The sequence below is a fragment of the Pituophis catenifer genome, unplaced genomic scaffold, assembly GCF_029215685.1.
Source record: "Pituophis catenifer annectens isolate HBS135680 unplaced genomic scaffold, rPitCat1.0.hap2 SCAF_2, whole genome shotgun sequence".
In the NCBI taxonomy this organism is placed as follows: domain Eukaryota; kingdom Metazoa; phylum Chordata; class Lepidosauria; order Squamata; family Colubridae; genus Pituophis; species Pituophis catenifer.
This window is the reverse complement of record NW_027256882.1, coordinates 108,180,677-108,196,790: the sequence shown is the minus strand read 5'-3', so window position 1 is coordinate 108,196,790 and position 16,114 is coordinate 108,180,677. Positions and strand designations below refer to the sequence as shown.

The 16,114-nt window shown below is 33.2% G+C and overlaps 1 protein-coding gene across 6 annotated transcripts in view; it reads right to left on the bottom strand.

Annotated features, from left to right (window-relative positions):
* Positions 1 to 3,633: 3,633 nt before the first annotated feature.
* The window catches only part of TCERG1 (transcription elongation regulator 1), a 42,367-nt gene continuing 29,886 nt past the window's right edge, over positions 3,634 to 16,114 (bottom strand). For 5 of the 6 annotated variants that reach the window (XM_070937347.1, XM_070937348.1, XM_070937351.1 and 2 more), the window contains 7 exons: positions 14,845 to 14,995; positions 9,351 to 9,515; positions 7,752 to 7,934; positions 7,338 to 7,517; positions 6,238 to 6,321; positions 5,985 to 6,085; positions 3,634 to 4,803 (listed from right to left, as the gene is read on the bottom strand). In XM_070937347.1, coding sequence (XP_070793448.1) covers positions 4,602 to 4,803; positions 5,985 to 6,085; positions 6,238 to 6,321; positions 7,338 to 7,517; positions 7,752 to 7,934; positions 9,351 to 9,515; positions 14,845 to 14,995 — 1,066 coding nt within the window. In that variant the 3' untranslated portion in view covers positions 3,634 to 4,601. Of the gene's footprint in view, positions 4,804 to 5,984; positions 6,086 to 6,237; positions 6,322 to 6,930; positions 7,073 to 7,337; positions 7,518 to 7,751; positions 7,935 to 9,350; positions 9,516 to 14,844; positions 14,996 to 16,114 lie in introns of those variants that run through there. The other variant, XM_070937353.1, reaches the window with a different exon arrangement.

The following is a 16,114-nucleotide window of genomic DNA, read 5'->3' as shown; positions in this document are numbered from 1 at the left end:
GAAGCTGGAAACCAAGTTTTACTAGGGTGGATTCAGGCATAGTCATGTTTAGGGGAGATTCACTGAAATCATGGGATGTTCCTTGGATAAGACTAACTAAAAATCTATTAATGTTAATGGATCTCATTCTAACATGCTTAAATCTGATTACACTAGATTTATTATTTAGGTGATGTTGAACTGGCAGTGTAGCATGTAGAAGTTATTTTCATTACTGTACTTAGTTTTTCTCTTTTCATGTGTCTTTATTGTCTTCACATTTATTCTTCAATTATTGTGTGATGCACAGATGCAGCTCTCATTCTCATTACTCTTCTGTTAAAGAGTTTATTATTTAAAAATTACATTGCACTTCTGGATGCTAATTTAAAGTTTCAGAACATTTTTTTTTAAAGTTAAATTTGCAAAGTAACATTGTTTATGAGCTGGTTCTATGTGATCTATGTTTAAACTTTAAATATTGAACAAAGAATTGCAAAGGAAAGGGTATAATTTGATTTTCAGTAGTGAGAATATTTATTATAGATTTTCTTATCAGTACTACAGAAAATGTATATTAAATATGCTGAAAGAAAAGGTGGATCAAGTTATTATATTAACTGATAAGCTTTCAAATTGGTATTTTCTATTGCTAAAACTCAGTAATTGAACTGAATTTATATTTTAGTGTTCCAAGGAAGTCAATTCCTATGTACTGCATTAAGATCATTTAGTAACATAAAGGTTGTAGCTGGCAGTATTCTATTAACTTGTATGTTAGTCATATCAAATAGACAAAAGATTTCACAATATGCAATTTAGAATTTCCCCCCCCAAAACTGTATGACTTACTGATGTATAGAAAATATATTGACTGTATGCTGTTGGCATTTTCATCTTACTGTTTTTATAATTTTTGAAACAAATTAACTGATTATTATTCAGATGTGACAAGCTGTGATATGCCCATTTGTGATTTAGCAAGACTTCAAGTGGAAACTAATTTGTCTTATGTCCAACCACACAGACAATACATAACTGTGGAGTCATATAAATACATACAGAAAAATTAATGATCTACTTTTGTTTTCTAAACTGTTTAATGGAATCCCCCCCCCCCAAATGAGATCAGTTGTATGTTTCATAATTTGGAAAATAATTAAATGAAGAGCAGGCGGCTGTTAAAGATATCAACTCCATCAGTAAGCAGTTTAAAAATCACTCGCCCTTTTGGTTTATGGTCAACTGTTTGTAGAGGGTGGCATCTTTGTCCATTTTTTGATTATCTAGTGTTTTATCTCCATCAGTACTAAAAATTGTGAGAAAAGGCAGTAGTTTGTAGCATCCAAATACAATATTTGTCCTGTGCTTTATCCAGCTATTGTACTGCGTTGCTCTAGCAGCTTGTATGTGTGCATGCGGCACTAGCAGCATTGCATTTGCCACTAAAGCTTTTTTTTTACTAGATAAAAAGTTTGGTAAGAATGTGCCCAGTAAAAAACAACACACACATACACTGAAAAAAAAAAGCAGTTTGGTATCTGCAGATGAAACAGCTCAACTCATGTGCCATTTTTGTCTTGTGAAAGAAAAAAAATACTGCTATGCCAAGAAGTAAACTGGATTGAACAGCATGCCAATTAAGATAACTTCCGGACACACAGGTGGGGTGTATGCAAATCAATTTCATTTCGGACAAAACTCCCCCCTTCCCCCAGGAAACTGTTACCTTAATATTCTGATTTCATCTGTGTTGGTCATTTATTTGTGCAAAGCTTTGTAATTCAAGATGCTAAATCTGAATAGCCACATGCTTGTTATATTTTGAAATGCATTTTCTGTGCAAATGTCATGGAATCACAGTAACAACTTGTCATTTATTTGCTATTTTAGAGATATTACCCAGTCATGCCTTTATTTAATTTTAAACTATGAGCATTAATTGTATTGTATGTTTCCACCATTTATATTAGAATTTTGTTGCCCAATACAATATAATTAATTTAAGGTTAAATTTACAAGATATTACATAGTCAGGCTGGTTAGATTTTTTTTAAAGAGATAAGAAAACTATAGTCAACCAATTGAACTGTTATATGAATCAAATAAACATATACTCACGTATAAGCCCATCCAAGGATAAACTGACCCACATTTTTCATGGTATTCTGGTTCAATTTGAGGGTTTGCTTAGCCATGAGAACTACAATAAATGCACGAGGACGAGTCCATCGGTGGATAAGATGCATCCAATTTTTAAGCTTTCTTTTAGCACCTAAATTCTTCATTTATTTCCAAGTTATGCGGTTTTTAATATTTTAAAATATTTTTTAAAATATTTTTTTTCTAAGACTATAAATTTGCATTGATAAGCATCTAAACTGAACATTATCTATAGCCCCACACCCACCCCCACCATTTTGAGAAAGCATATTATAGAATAAGTGAAAAACAATGTTATTGCCATGATTAACATCTCATTAAGAATCAGAAATTGTTGATGTATTGCAAATTATGTGTTGTTCCACCTGTGAAATTCATGATATAAATGTGTTCTGATTCATTTCGAATTCAAGAGATGTGGTTAAATTAAATTACAATTTTGGACTATTTGAATTTTTTCCTTTGTCTAGGCCCCAAGATACTTAGAATTAGCACTTTGAACTAACACTGAAATTAGTGAAGCTGGTAACAAATGTTGGTATTCACCAATAAATGAGTTCCTGTTGGCACTTTAAATGCTGTTTTGTATCAAGCATTTTTTCAAATATAGTCCCATATCTTGCAAATTAAGTATTGCCATCTTCAGAAATGGACCTAGTTCCAACCTAAGCACACAGAGTCTAACCAAAAGTACAGCCTAACTATCCTGGAATATAGACACTATTCACAAACAACTCGACTGCTTATGGGATTCCTTTTAGAGGTACAATGGCATTCAAAACATGCGGGACTCTTAAACAATGCAAATAAATAAGAGAATTTTGTGCGGTTGGTATTGCATTTCAATCTTCGGACATCCAACTTACTACTGGTCTCAGACACAAAATTAAAATGGAGTGGAGAGGAGAGAAAGCAAAGCCAAAAAGAAAAAGAAAAAAGAGAGATGAGGGTGATTTTATTGAATGACATCCACTACCAAACATGTGGATAATTTCATCAATTATTTTCTGAAGTAATGTGGAGCAGTATGGGGGACAAAAAACATTGAAGATTGGAAATACGGTGAAATGCTCAGCAAGTGTTTTCTGAAATTACTGTTCGGGAAGAACTAAAAAGACCAAGAAGCATCTTCCCAAAGTTCATTCTGGTTAGAAATATGAGAATATTGGTTATTTGTACCAAAAGTCATAAGGATGGCTAGCCAAATCCAAGGACACATGCTGCCAACCCAGCACACATATGCACATAAAGAGGTCTCAAGCATTCATCAACCGTTTTAAAATGTTCAGAGACAAAATTAAATAGAAAGCTTTACAGCTATACTCTTAGTATTAATATAAGGATTACATGATCTGTAAAGCAAAAATGAGTATATACATCCACAGCAGTTTCAAATATAACTGATTTTCTCCATTTTTAATGGAATTTCAGGTGATTATATAATTTTATCTTTAGAATGTAATACGCAATTACTAATATGTACAATGCATATATAAAAATGGTTGGTTTATTGTCGTTCAAATACATAAACTGAACAATCCCAACATTTCAAAATTAAACTATAGAAACACAAGTTTAACATTCAAAACAGAAACATAGTTTACAAGAAATATCCAGGAAAAAAAATCCATATTCTAATCCAAAGCAGATAAGAGACATTTTAATAGTAAATAAAAATGTTTTTGTACAACCATGCTGTCCTGGCAACTTTTTTACTCCTGTGTATTTTCATTTCAGAGCAAAACATTACCAAACTACCAGGCAAAGCCACTTGATTGTACCTAACCAGGGGTGGGGGATAGAGGAGGGAAGGGGGGACAGGGAAGAGAGCAGCCATCAAGGCAGGCTTGTTAACTAGATCAAATGGTGTTTATATAATTTGGTCACTGCACTTTTATTTTCCTCTCATGCTGGATCGGGCATTAATGAAGTTAGTCCTGATTTATGCAGGAAAAGTCACACATGAGTAAAAGATTAGGCCCTATCTTTCCAGGTTCACCAAAGGGCATTATCTCACTATGGTCTTCTGCACTCAATAGATTAATCCTCAGAGTACATGACATTAGCTCTCCCGTTAGGACATGTGGGGTATTTTTACAGTTCTCAACTTCAAGTCATATGTCAATTTTCCCATGGCTTTGACATGTAACACTGTCAGGAAGAACACTTCCAAATGCTACCAATATCCAAGCCTTGTACCTAAATATTGTATTGTTCTAGGATTGAAAAATCACTGGAAATAGTTGCATGGTTAGAATATTTGTCAGTCATGCAACAAAGAGAAAAAGCATAAATAATGCAAATATTCTCTCTGTACAGAGACTGCTTAATGTTCATAAATGTTGCTTCCTGGATGGTTTTGCAATAGGTTCATGGTAATGTATATGATTAGACCTGACAGATGGCTCATGCAATTTTCTTGATTTAACATAAATCTTTTGCTCAATAATATTTTATAATTATTTTGTTGTTCGCCTTGTAGGTTCTGAAGCTGTAGGAGGTGGAGGGGGACCTCTGCGATCTAAATCATCAACATAGGATACGATGAGTTTTCGCCTTTCCTCTGGCACACAATCTAATACCAGATAACGTTTGTCATTCTGTAATATCTTTTCTATATCTTTCAGGTGTTGGTCAGATTCCTGGATTAACTTTTTGGATCTGCAATTCAATTTAAAGATTATCATTATCATCAAATTAGTGGATGTTACACAAATGAACTAGAATTTTGGTAATAATACTCGTGGACAAGCATCCAGTTAACAAGGCTAGAAACCAGGAAACTGTATTTTACTCCCACCTTAGACATGCAAGCCAACTGAGCAACTTTGGACCAGTTACTCTCTCGGTCTAATTTACCTCATAGGGTAGTGGTTGTTGGGAAAACAGGAGGGGGAAGGAATATTAGATGGATTCACTGCCTTGAGTTATTTATAAAAATAATAACATGAGGATTAAAAAATTCTCGGGGTTACCTAAAAGACTGCCTCTTCAGGCCTGAAGTGAAGCAAAGTATTAGGGGCTTTTTTAAAAATTGCCCTGTCATTGCTTATGCTCTATATACAGGGTTAGGCTTCAGTTTTGAGAGCTATAAGGTTTAAAATTAGCACTAATTTAAACTGTAAAAATGTAAATAGGGAAAAGATTTGTCACTTTGTAACCAAACACCACTATAGGAAACATATTCCCATAACCTAATGGTAGCCCAGGTTAATCTTTAGGATCAAATTAATCTCATTAATATTTAGGCAGCATTAGTTTGATTTTTAGGACTGCTGATCTCTTAAACTTGAATGAAAGCAGGAGGAGGAGAATACAATTTCTCTTGAGAAAGAGATTGTGTACTGCCATACCATGATGTCATAAGGAAGGTTTAAGAATCTTAACGCTTGAAGAAACTCTTTAGGTTTGGGGCCATTTTTTACTTACAAGACTGCTCTTCAGGAAGCAGAACATCTAGATCTAATTCAGTGGCCACATATAAAGTACCTGCCTTTCCTCTTCTATTAAGAAATAAATCCATATCATGCTGAATATATATTCCTATATATATATTCCTTTTGTATAATTAAAAATGATTTAGTCCCCACAATATACACACACAAATTTCCTTGTGTGTCAAATAAAGTATTCCATTCAATTTCCAGAAATATCAATGTTAAACACTATCAATAGTAAATCACTATCACTAACTCATAATCTGGTACATCTATAATTTTTGGAAAAGAGGCTAAACCAAAAGTCCTACAATATTAACAAAGTATTATCCCATATTAGTCATTTAAGATAAAAACAATACAGAAATGAAGAAAACCATTCGTGTACTGTATCTTATAGCATACCTGTATGTTATAAATTTGGTCTCTTTCAAAAGTGTTCTGAAATCAGCTTTGGCTGTAATATATTTGTCTCTGATATATTCTTCAAACTCCCTTTGCTTTTTCTGCATTTAAAGAAATAGAAATAATCACTAGAAATTTCTGCCAGATTATATATATATATTTCTTGAGGAAAAAACATATAAAGAGGAGGTTGTTATATTTACTTTTAAACAGTAAGACAAAAACTCAGGGCAAACCAGTACAAGTTTCTTACTCTGTCACTGGAAGAGAATTTAATGCATCTCGGATCTTCTTTAATTATCTTCTTTACTTCTTTCCATGTTGATGTTAAGGTAATCTTTGAAAGAAAAAAAAAACAGAAAAATTGCATGTTTAATGAATGAAGTATTTAAATTTTAAGTGTACATGGCCACGAATAAAGGATTATCTGCAATTTAAAGCAGCTGCATCCCCATCTACCCATAATCACCAACCTGTCATGCATCCCAGGAAAAGGCATGGCTCTTTTAAAGAGTTGCGAACAGGCACTACACTCTTTCCAAGTCCTTTTAGACTTAAGTCTAAACTAGCACTATTCAGTGACTAATGAATAGTGACTATGGTGTCACAATAATAGAATATTTAAATAGTGCAAGATAAAAGAACTCCCTGTTATGCGAGGCCAGCTTCCACTGCATGGCTTTTACATACACATAGATGTGCTGCCTATTTTATTACCCAATGTTCCCTTTCTCTCTCTCCTCATTCCTTCATTGATGGAAAAGCATAGATGGTTCTATTTCATTAAGAAATTACAGAAGATACTAATGGAGCTCACAGATCTATGAATCAGGTAATTTGCAGGTTGAGCTGAATTTTATTTTACTGTCCAAACCTTTTTAAAAGGATGATAATCTGAGATTATTCATTAACAGTATTTAAAATAAATAAAATGTGAGGCATTTACCTTGATACTATTTATATTAGTATATGCCACTGCACCTATTGGTAAGTTGTTTTAAGTATAGCGATACATACAGGATCAAATCTATTCCCTCTCTTGCCAGTGATTGGTTCATACATTCCTGAGATCTCCAGCCCTTAAAACACTAAAAGGGAACAAAAAAATGTTTACACAAATCCCTCAACTACCTTTTTCCTATGGTTTAGCTTAGAAGTAGAAGTGCAGTATAGGCTTGCTCTAGTCTATCAGCAATGGTTTCCAGATTTTGTGAATCTTAAAATAATGGTTAATTGGAAGACACTAATTTCTCTGAAGAATAATATCATTAAGATATGAACATAAATTGAGCTAAGGAACCACAAAATTATGACATTAATGTCCGGGGAAAATATAAGACATATTAGCCTTACTGATGAAGTTTCATCTAGAAGTTGCCGGAAATGTTCTTTTTTCTTCTTTGTAAGTGCCTCAATGTGTTCATTAAAAAGTTTTTCCTTCTCTTCTCTTTCCAAAAGGGAGCCAGATTCCCAACGATGATCTTTTCGGAGTGTCCTCCTTGTATCGGACCATGACACATCTGAAGATCGTACCTAGCAGAAGAAAACAAATATTTCATTATCATATACTGAAAAGTGCTGATACTATATACTAAAGCAGCAGCTAATCTAGATTTGTCCTCCATGCTATGTGATTGAGGAATCCATGTTCACACCAGCCTTGCCAGCACTTCAAAAATTACTTTGTTAAAATTACACAATCAATTTTAATACAAAGAAACTTCAGCATATCAGATAAATGCTTTTCAACACAAAAAAAACCCTCACCATATCAGATAAGAGCGCTTTGAAATTCTGGATAGCCTCTTCCCGTTTGTGCTGTTCTCGTTCTCTATCAATCTCTTTTGTCTGCTCTGAACGAGCTTTTTGAACTTCTCTCTCTCGTTCACGCAAGCTTGCCTCAATTCGTGCTTGTCTTTCCAGTTCTTTTTCTTTTTCAGAGTCTACATTCTGAAATGCAATCCAAAGCACACATACTGCATTTATATTAGGCTAATAGATAAAAGTACTAACAAAAGTAAATTCAAGCAAAAAACCCAATATACTTAAAGTATGATCCACAATGACAGAATTATGATATTTGTGTTGCATCTTCTAGTCTTTTTCTGACTTAAAAAGAGAAAATATACAAAAAAAAAAAGAAAATAGAAAAACCCCTAACATTAATATACTAAATTGATACAAATATATCAAATATTCATGAAATCATAATCATAATAAAAATGGCAGCAACCCGTATCAACTATCAGAGCCAGTCAATGATATTTGTGATACATTTTTAAATGTTCAGTTGACTGAGTTTCATGTTTAATGAATAAAAGTTTATAATAATAAATCAAAAATGCAAAATCGTCTACATATTAGGTTAGTTACATAAACTATATAGAGAGATGTGTTAAAAACTGTATCTGGTATAATCAAGCATTTTGAGAATCCTAAATCCATGAATAAGGAACCATTTATTCCACCAAAATAGCTAAATAATTATAAATTGTCTAATGCATGTAAGACAGTACTAGGGTTGTAGTTAAGGTTGAGCGAAGTAGAAAATACTATCATATAGCTACAATATGTTCCTGAAGCTGGGATATGTAGAGCATCACTTCATCAAAGTATATGAAAAATGGTATGAAGACTGGGAGATAACCAAAAAACCATTCTCAATCCCAACTGAACATACTGTCTACTTATATAAAATAAGATTATACAGGAGAACTAAAGTATACATAGTTCAACAAATGATACAACTTGGTATCGGAAATAAATAGTTTGAAGAAGCAGGGATTTCCAAATTGGAGAATCCAAATGCCAGAACTCTTCTTTCCAGAGGAAGCACTAGCCATCTTAATTGATGGCATTTAGGACACAATGCTTAGGATGAAAGTTTTTGGCTGCTAGATCACTGATAGGTATCACAGAAGGATCTTTTGTGTTTAAATTAATTTGACATTGCTTCAGGGATTACACTGATATATTTTACAATTACTGTAACCTTGCAAGAATTTATTCTTGTGACTATTCAAACTATAAATTGCAAGTTTGAGGACTTAACTCAAAATATTTTTAGAAAGTGTTAAGAGCATAAATAAATCCTTGGATCACTATATAAGAGATCTTTCTCTATATATGCCCACAAGTGTTCCTAATTATTGCTTTTCCCTTTCAGAATGCATTCTTTCATTTGAAATTGTTATTTTAGCAAAAATAGGATAAAAACACTAGTCTGAGAATACAAACAATGCTTAGCACTAATTAATTGAATTCTAAAAACAGCATTCCACAAAACAGTACTTCAAATTCTATACCAATTGATCCTACAGTGAAATACTAAAAAAATGTAAACAGTGTTGTCACTGGCACACATACTTTGGCTATTTTTTCAATATATTGTTTAAAAAGATCCTCCCTTTGCGAAGAGCTATCCACGGCTTTGTAGCGAGGGTCAGTCTCTACTTTGTCCTTCACTTTACTCCAGCGAGACTGACTGTCCAAGTGGTGATTAGATAACAGTTCAAAGAAGTCCATTTTAATCTATGATTTTAAATAAAAGACAAAAGAAAAAGGGGAGGAAAATAAAGTCATTTTGCTTTTCAAATATTCCAAAATTTTAAAAAAAGCAATAAACTTACCGCAATGAAAAATTAGTTTAATTAGAAACTGAGTCATTAGAGTATTAAGGAACAGTAGTAATGGCTACGTTTACATGTATGTCAGAGAACTGCTTCAATACTAGAATATTTCTTAACAAGTTTATACTATGCTGGTATACCCTACTATTCTGTATTAGCACTTCAATAAGTGCACAAACAAGCCAAGCTGTGAAGACAGCCTGGCTAATCTATATAATTACTGAAAGAGGCCATATATGTGCATGATAAGAATGAATACATATAGCAACTTTCTGCAATCTGGGTATCATTTGGATAGGTGGAGTTAGAACGTGCACAATTTTCTAGTCACTGCTGAGAACTGCAGAAGTTTAACTATAATTTGGGTAACTGTATTAACTATAAAAAATAACTATTAATCTGGAAGGTGCATATATTGGGGAAGGCTGATATAAATAAATCATGTAATGAAAATAAATATTATTGTGCATTTTTCCTCTTTAAGGAAATACAGGGAATGCTGCCTGAGTATCCACACTTGTACTGAGTTTCCTAGAATACATGTATGTGCAAACAGTACTTCTGAATACCAGCTATTATTTCACAGAAGCAATATTTGATAGAATATATAGCCTTGGCTTATTAGTACATTTTTAAATACTGCATTCACCGAGTTTCTGGTTTAGGAATAAAGCATCAACATTTATATATGTGCAATAAAATGAGTAAGTTAATCTTTCATGGACATTAGGGATAATAGAAGCTAGAGATTTAGTTTAAAAATCTGTTCAACAGTTACAGCTAAATTTCACTGAAGGCTAATAAGACAATATGTGGCTATCTGACTGAAAATTAAAACAAAGAACATAGGTATATTTCTATTGTATTAGAATTTAATAATCATATATTTGCTTTAATATGGATTTTCCATAATTTTTAAAGAAAATATGGGTAAATTATGGCACCTTCTTTAATTGGTAAATAACTAGAAATCAGTAGATACATAGAATTCAGCCTACACTGATGTGTTTCATAAAATAATTATTTTGCAAACAAATATAGGCTTTCTTTCTTTTCTATCCCATACTCCTAAGAATTCAAAGGATTTTCTTCAACAGAGATGCTTGCAAAATCTTAGGCTCTGTATATGTATGTATATATGCACATATCTATCTATACACACATGCACCACATATAAGATACATAATGGATGCTTCTGATACATCCACACTAATTCAATTTTGCATTATAATCTATCTAAATCAATGAGTTATGGGTGCAGGAATTTTAATTGCAGTAGAGCAAAGAATTCTTTTTTAGTGCATTGCAATTCATATAGTTCCTAAATCACATGAATAGCTTATTCACACATAATACAAACTATGATCCATGGGACAGAGCTTTTTAGTGAGCTCAGTAATTTTATCTTGTTAATTAGCAACGGTCACACCTTTCAGAACATTCACACACTTTTTGGTACAAGACAGAAAAGATTTTACCCTGGCTTCTACATTCAATGAATTAGCCTAACTAGACTATTCCATTTCTCCCATACATCCAGAATTATACAGGGATATAATGATAAAGGTAAACTCCATTTTTAATGTGTTGTAATAATTTTCCTTACTCTAGTGTCCTCTAGATTTACTGGGCTTTAATTTCCATTATTCTCAACCATACTGACTAGGAATGCTGAAACTGTAGTCTAGTACATCCAGAAGTGCAAGGCTGGAGAAAGGCACATTTAAGAAAACCAAATCTTGTGCGCTTATTATTACCAGTTGATGCACCTTCACTGGTCAATTAAAATTTGCATTTGTGATTCCTTTTATCATTAGTTATGTCTACATAAAGGGCATAATACTAATAGTCTGTTGATATTCCTCAATATTGACATTTGGTTATTAGCACAGTATCCTCACATACAAGTACATCAATGATTTTTTTGCAGTAGAAAATCAAATTAAAAAAGAAAATAAATGCCTTGTATACAGCAATTTGGTAAATCGTCCATCAATCGCAGAAGCATATAATTAAGAAGATTTGCAACATCCTTATTTTTTTTTTTTTTTTATGTGGCTTGGGTCCAGAGATATCTTGCTTTTTTGTGTTAGGCAACTTTATTTACTGTTCTTGATTTCCCTGTCCTACTATAGCATTGGGAGTCTATCACACAGAATTAGAAAGGATCCCTTGATCCCCGGATTGAATTTTTAGAGAGAGCATATAGTGCTATAGTGGGAGGGAGAGACCAGGAAAGTGTTGTTATCAGCAAAGTTCCACATTTCTCTCTCTGGATCCAACACAATATCTATTATTTCAAAGTTGAACTTAAACATATAAGTAGTATTGAAATATAAAGCTTTCTAAGCCAGATGTAAGAAAATTACAGTTCTGTCCTATTTTTAAAATAAGGATAATTGAATGAGCACACTTATGAATAAATGCTACTTCTCTTATTTCTTTTTATATCAGCTCTTAGACTTAATATACTATGTTGGTAGTCAAATCAAAATAAAATTGGGAGATCATTTTAGAAAGACTCGGGATATTACAACTATAAAGTAAATCGTGTCCATCATTCACCCAGCATGTATCCTTGTTTCTATAGAAACAGAAGCTCTCATCTCCTAGCCGTATGTTATTTTTGTGGTCCTGCCCCAAAAGAGAGGGAGTAAAAGGGTCAAAAGTATTTGCAGTACTCAGATCTAATAAAGGAAATAAATTCTGACAACTAATATTTTAATTTAGCATCATTGCTGAAAGGTCACAAAATTTGTAGTTTTGTGCAGGAGATGTTACTTAAAAGCTGTTCAACTTTAACATTAAAGGAAGAGCAGAGAAGAAATCACACACAGATATACACATTCCTGCTTGGGGAAGAGAAGTGAAGTGTTTCAAATCAAAAGGATAGGGTATGAAATTGTTTAGACAGGTATTAATATGATAATCCTCTGAAATAATTTCTTACTTTAAATAAGAGTAAGGGTCACATATTTCGAGAGGGCAGCATAATGGGGTGGGTATAATAATGAAGAGACTGATGCAATCTTTGCTTTCTCCACTTTAAATTCTAATGTTTGTTGGAAAGGCAAAGAAGTTTCTAGGATATGTGGTTGTTGCCCCCTCCCCTACCATAAGCAATGTGCAGGTCTTCTTTCATATTATCCAAATCCTATGGTTAAGCAACAGAAGCTTTCAATGGAACATTTTCAATCTATTTCAACATAAAAATCTGACTGCATGATATACTATTTTCTTTCTTTCACCTTTAATTATTTTCTTTAATTTGAAGATTCTCTAGGAAACAGAATTATAAAATACTGATAAGCAATTAATCAAAGTGTGCTGTTTCCAATCCTTACTTTAAAGGGTTTATGGAGAAATCATGCAATAAAATTATTTTCTGATAAACTGGCTGAGAAAGCTTCACAACATTGTGGGGCACATTTCTTGTTAACATTTAGTTATTCTTTGTAAAATAAGAAAAGCAAGGCAGAAAACACTGTTGTGTATTTAGAAGGACTGGGGTTTTTTTTGGCAGATTACACATTCTGGGTACAACTCTCATCACTTCACAAGGAAAAAAACTGAAAAAAATGTAAAGTACCGGAACTGCGGGAGGCTAAAGTCACCACACAGAGATACCAATTCTTTCCTCACTAGGGAATCCCATAATACTTTGCGTGTCAGTGATTGACAGCTGTCAGACTGAACTGATTGACAGGCCGCACAGCACAAAACTGTAAAATCTATCCACTTGTTACAAAACAGAATACATAAAATGGTTACAAGAGGTTTTGGGAGAAAAGAAATAATTAGTTTCAAATACAAAGATAAATGCAATATTTAACACAAAATATTACTGATGTTGTTCATGCAATATTAAAGAATTTATTGATGATTATGGCTAAGATGCAACAGTAATTTTTAAACTATAATTATAGAACAAACTGTAGTTTAGGTTGAGGTTTCAGATTTCACATATTCGCCTCTAGACAGCTGATGACTGATATTGTATGAAGACTAATTGCTATATCTAGCATTGGTCAAAGAACGATCACTGAGCATTCCTGTTTTCTTGCTTTCCACCCACCTGAAGGTCTCTATGTGTTCCCTCCATACACAAGAGGGCTCCCCACCTCTTCAGATCAGAGTGAGGGAAGTACAAGAGGAAAAGAGAATCCATTGATGGACACTAATACTACCATATCAACACTAAAGTAAATTGTGATTAAGTTCAATAGGTTTTATTCCTAGATATGTGAATCTATGGCAATGCATCAGGAAATTTTCCATTTGAATCTCTTATCTCCCATAAACTAAACCACGAAGCCTTAAGCTAGTCATTCTTACCCTAGTTCCTTATTTGCAATATTTTAACAGTACTTACATATCCACTTTATAAGGGTGAACTGCAGTGCGATGTATAGAGCACTTCTGAACAATAGGCACAGCAGGAATAACAATTACAGTAATAGCAGCAAATTAAGAGAATGAACTACAACTACTATGAAATTTATTTAAGACCTATAAGAAAATTATTTTTTTTTAAAAAAAAGTTGAAAACAATATGTATCATTTTAACTTACGAAATGTTTATGAATGACAGCTTTTGCATGATATATCACATATCTTTTTGTTACCAGGAACTTATATTGATTTCAATTAAAGGTTAGTTAGATATGTTTTTCCTTCATTCACCCAGTTAGGTGGGATTCTAAAAAAAGCTTCTACACATTTTAATGTTAATATTGCTGAGAACATTCATGCATCTGCCTTCCCCAGTGATATGCACTTTGTCTCCTGAAGTGACAGTGCAGACAAATGACATTTGGAATTCATTAATTTTTGATAGGTGACCTTTAATTTTGATAACTAGCCAAACTAAAACATATTTAGTGGAAGATTTTAAAAAAACCAACAACAATAAAATATTAGCATTTAGGCAGAATGCCATTTAAAATCTGCCCACAAGGAGGTCTCAGAATCTGATACACAGAACTAAAGATTTGGTTAGCAATGGTTTGATTAGCAAGATGTGTCTTTACCCCCAGCAATTTAAAACTAAGATCTTGATTCTGGAAGAAGGAGGCAAAATATACATCTTCTAGGAAATGATGTTCTTCTGAGTATAGATGCAAAATTATGAGCCAAAAGGCAGAAGAAAGTAGTGGTAATGGGAACCTGGAAGCCTAGCATGAGTCCCTCTCATTCATACTGTTTTTATGATCTTCATATGAAAATCTTACCTTCTCTCCTCTGGTCTTCGAATCTTCTTTTTCCTTCTTTCTTGCTGCTGTGATAAATTCATTAAACAAGGCCTCTCGGTCTTTCATTTTTTCAATTGCTTTGAAACGTGAATCTTTAGCATGCTTGGCTGCAAATTCACTAAAAGTAGTTCTGTAAAAAATGGTAAGTGTACTGATTTGGCAGAGCTTTCTTAACTGGAAATGTATTCTAAACACATCTTTGTTCTGCTACAAAGTGTGTACTAAACACTATTACGTAATTATCTTCTCTTCAGATATATGACCAAGAGGTAAAATATTTATTTTCATGAAAAAAAGGGCAGCTCTTTTGATTTCATCAAAAATTTGCAAGGACAGCCTTACAGATTTTTGATTTATAAAGAGAATACATATAGAATAAAATTTCCAGCAACCGCACAATAGTTGTTGAATGGAAATTCCTTATTCACTGGTCCTGGAATTCAAGGTTATGAATTAAAAAATTAACAGTACTCATTTGCCATCCAATTGTACCAGGTGTGAAATTAGTAGCAGTATCTGCCAAGCTTTACACTTTGTTTTGTAGTTTTGCTACAAGATATTCTCACCTTCAGGGCCAGATTCCAAATTTCAGACGTGCAGTAGATATAATACTGCCACTTACCTTTAAAAAAAAACCATTATTGTGCTTTTTCCAAGATCTGATGCTAATCTGACCCCGAGATTACGTGAGACATTATAATCCTATGAATGTTTTCATCACAGCATGGAAATAATTAGACTTGGGAAATCCCGCCTACTGTTGCTGTAGGGTAAATTAAAACAAGAGAAGAATTTGGTAGCTTATTCTATTATTTAGAAGTGAACTTAAGCCTATGCTAAAGAAAATGACCTGCAAAAACAAGTCTGGGCATAAATTTGTAAGCACAGAAAATACAGAGTTGACTTTCAAGGAATGCAAGTGTCCAAAGGGACATCTTCATTACCTTGAACTAAAAAGGGGGTGGGGGGGAAGCTACACTATAATGACATGACATACAAAAGTTATCTTATTTACTGATTATCAAAACCAAACAATAAGTATATAGTAATAGATTTGATGCAGACTACTTGCAGTGAAATTCTCCTACTGGAGGAAGTTAACATTTCCTTATATTTCCTCTTTCCAGCAGCAATCCCTCCTTGATTTGGGCCCTTCCATCAAGGAAAGAAGGCTTTCTATTCACAAAAGGACAAATCAGAGCTAACTTATTCTACACCCTTTGAAATATAAAAGGCAATTTGGAATTAC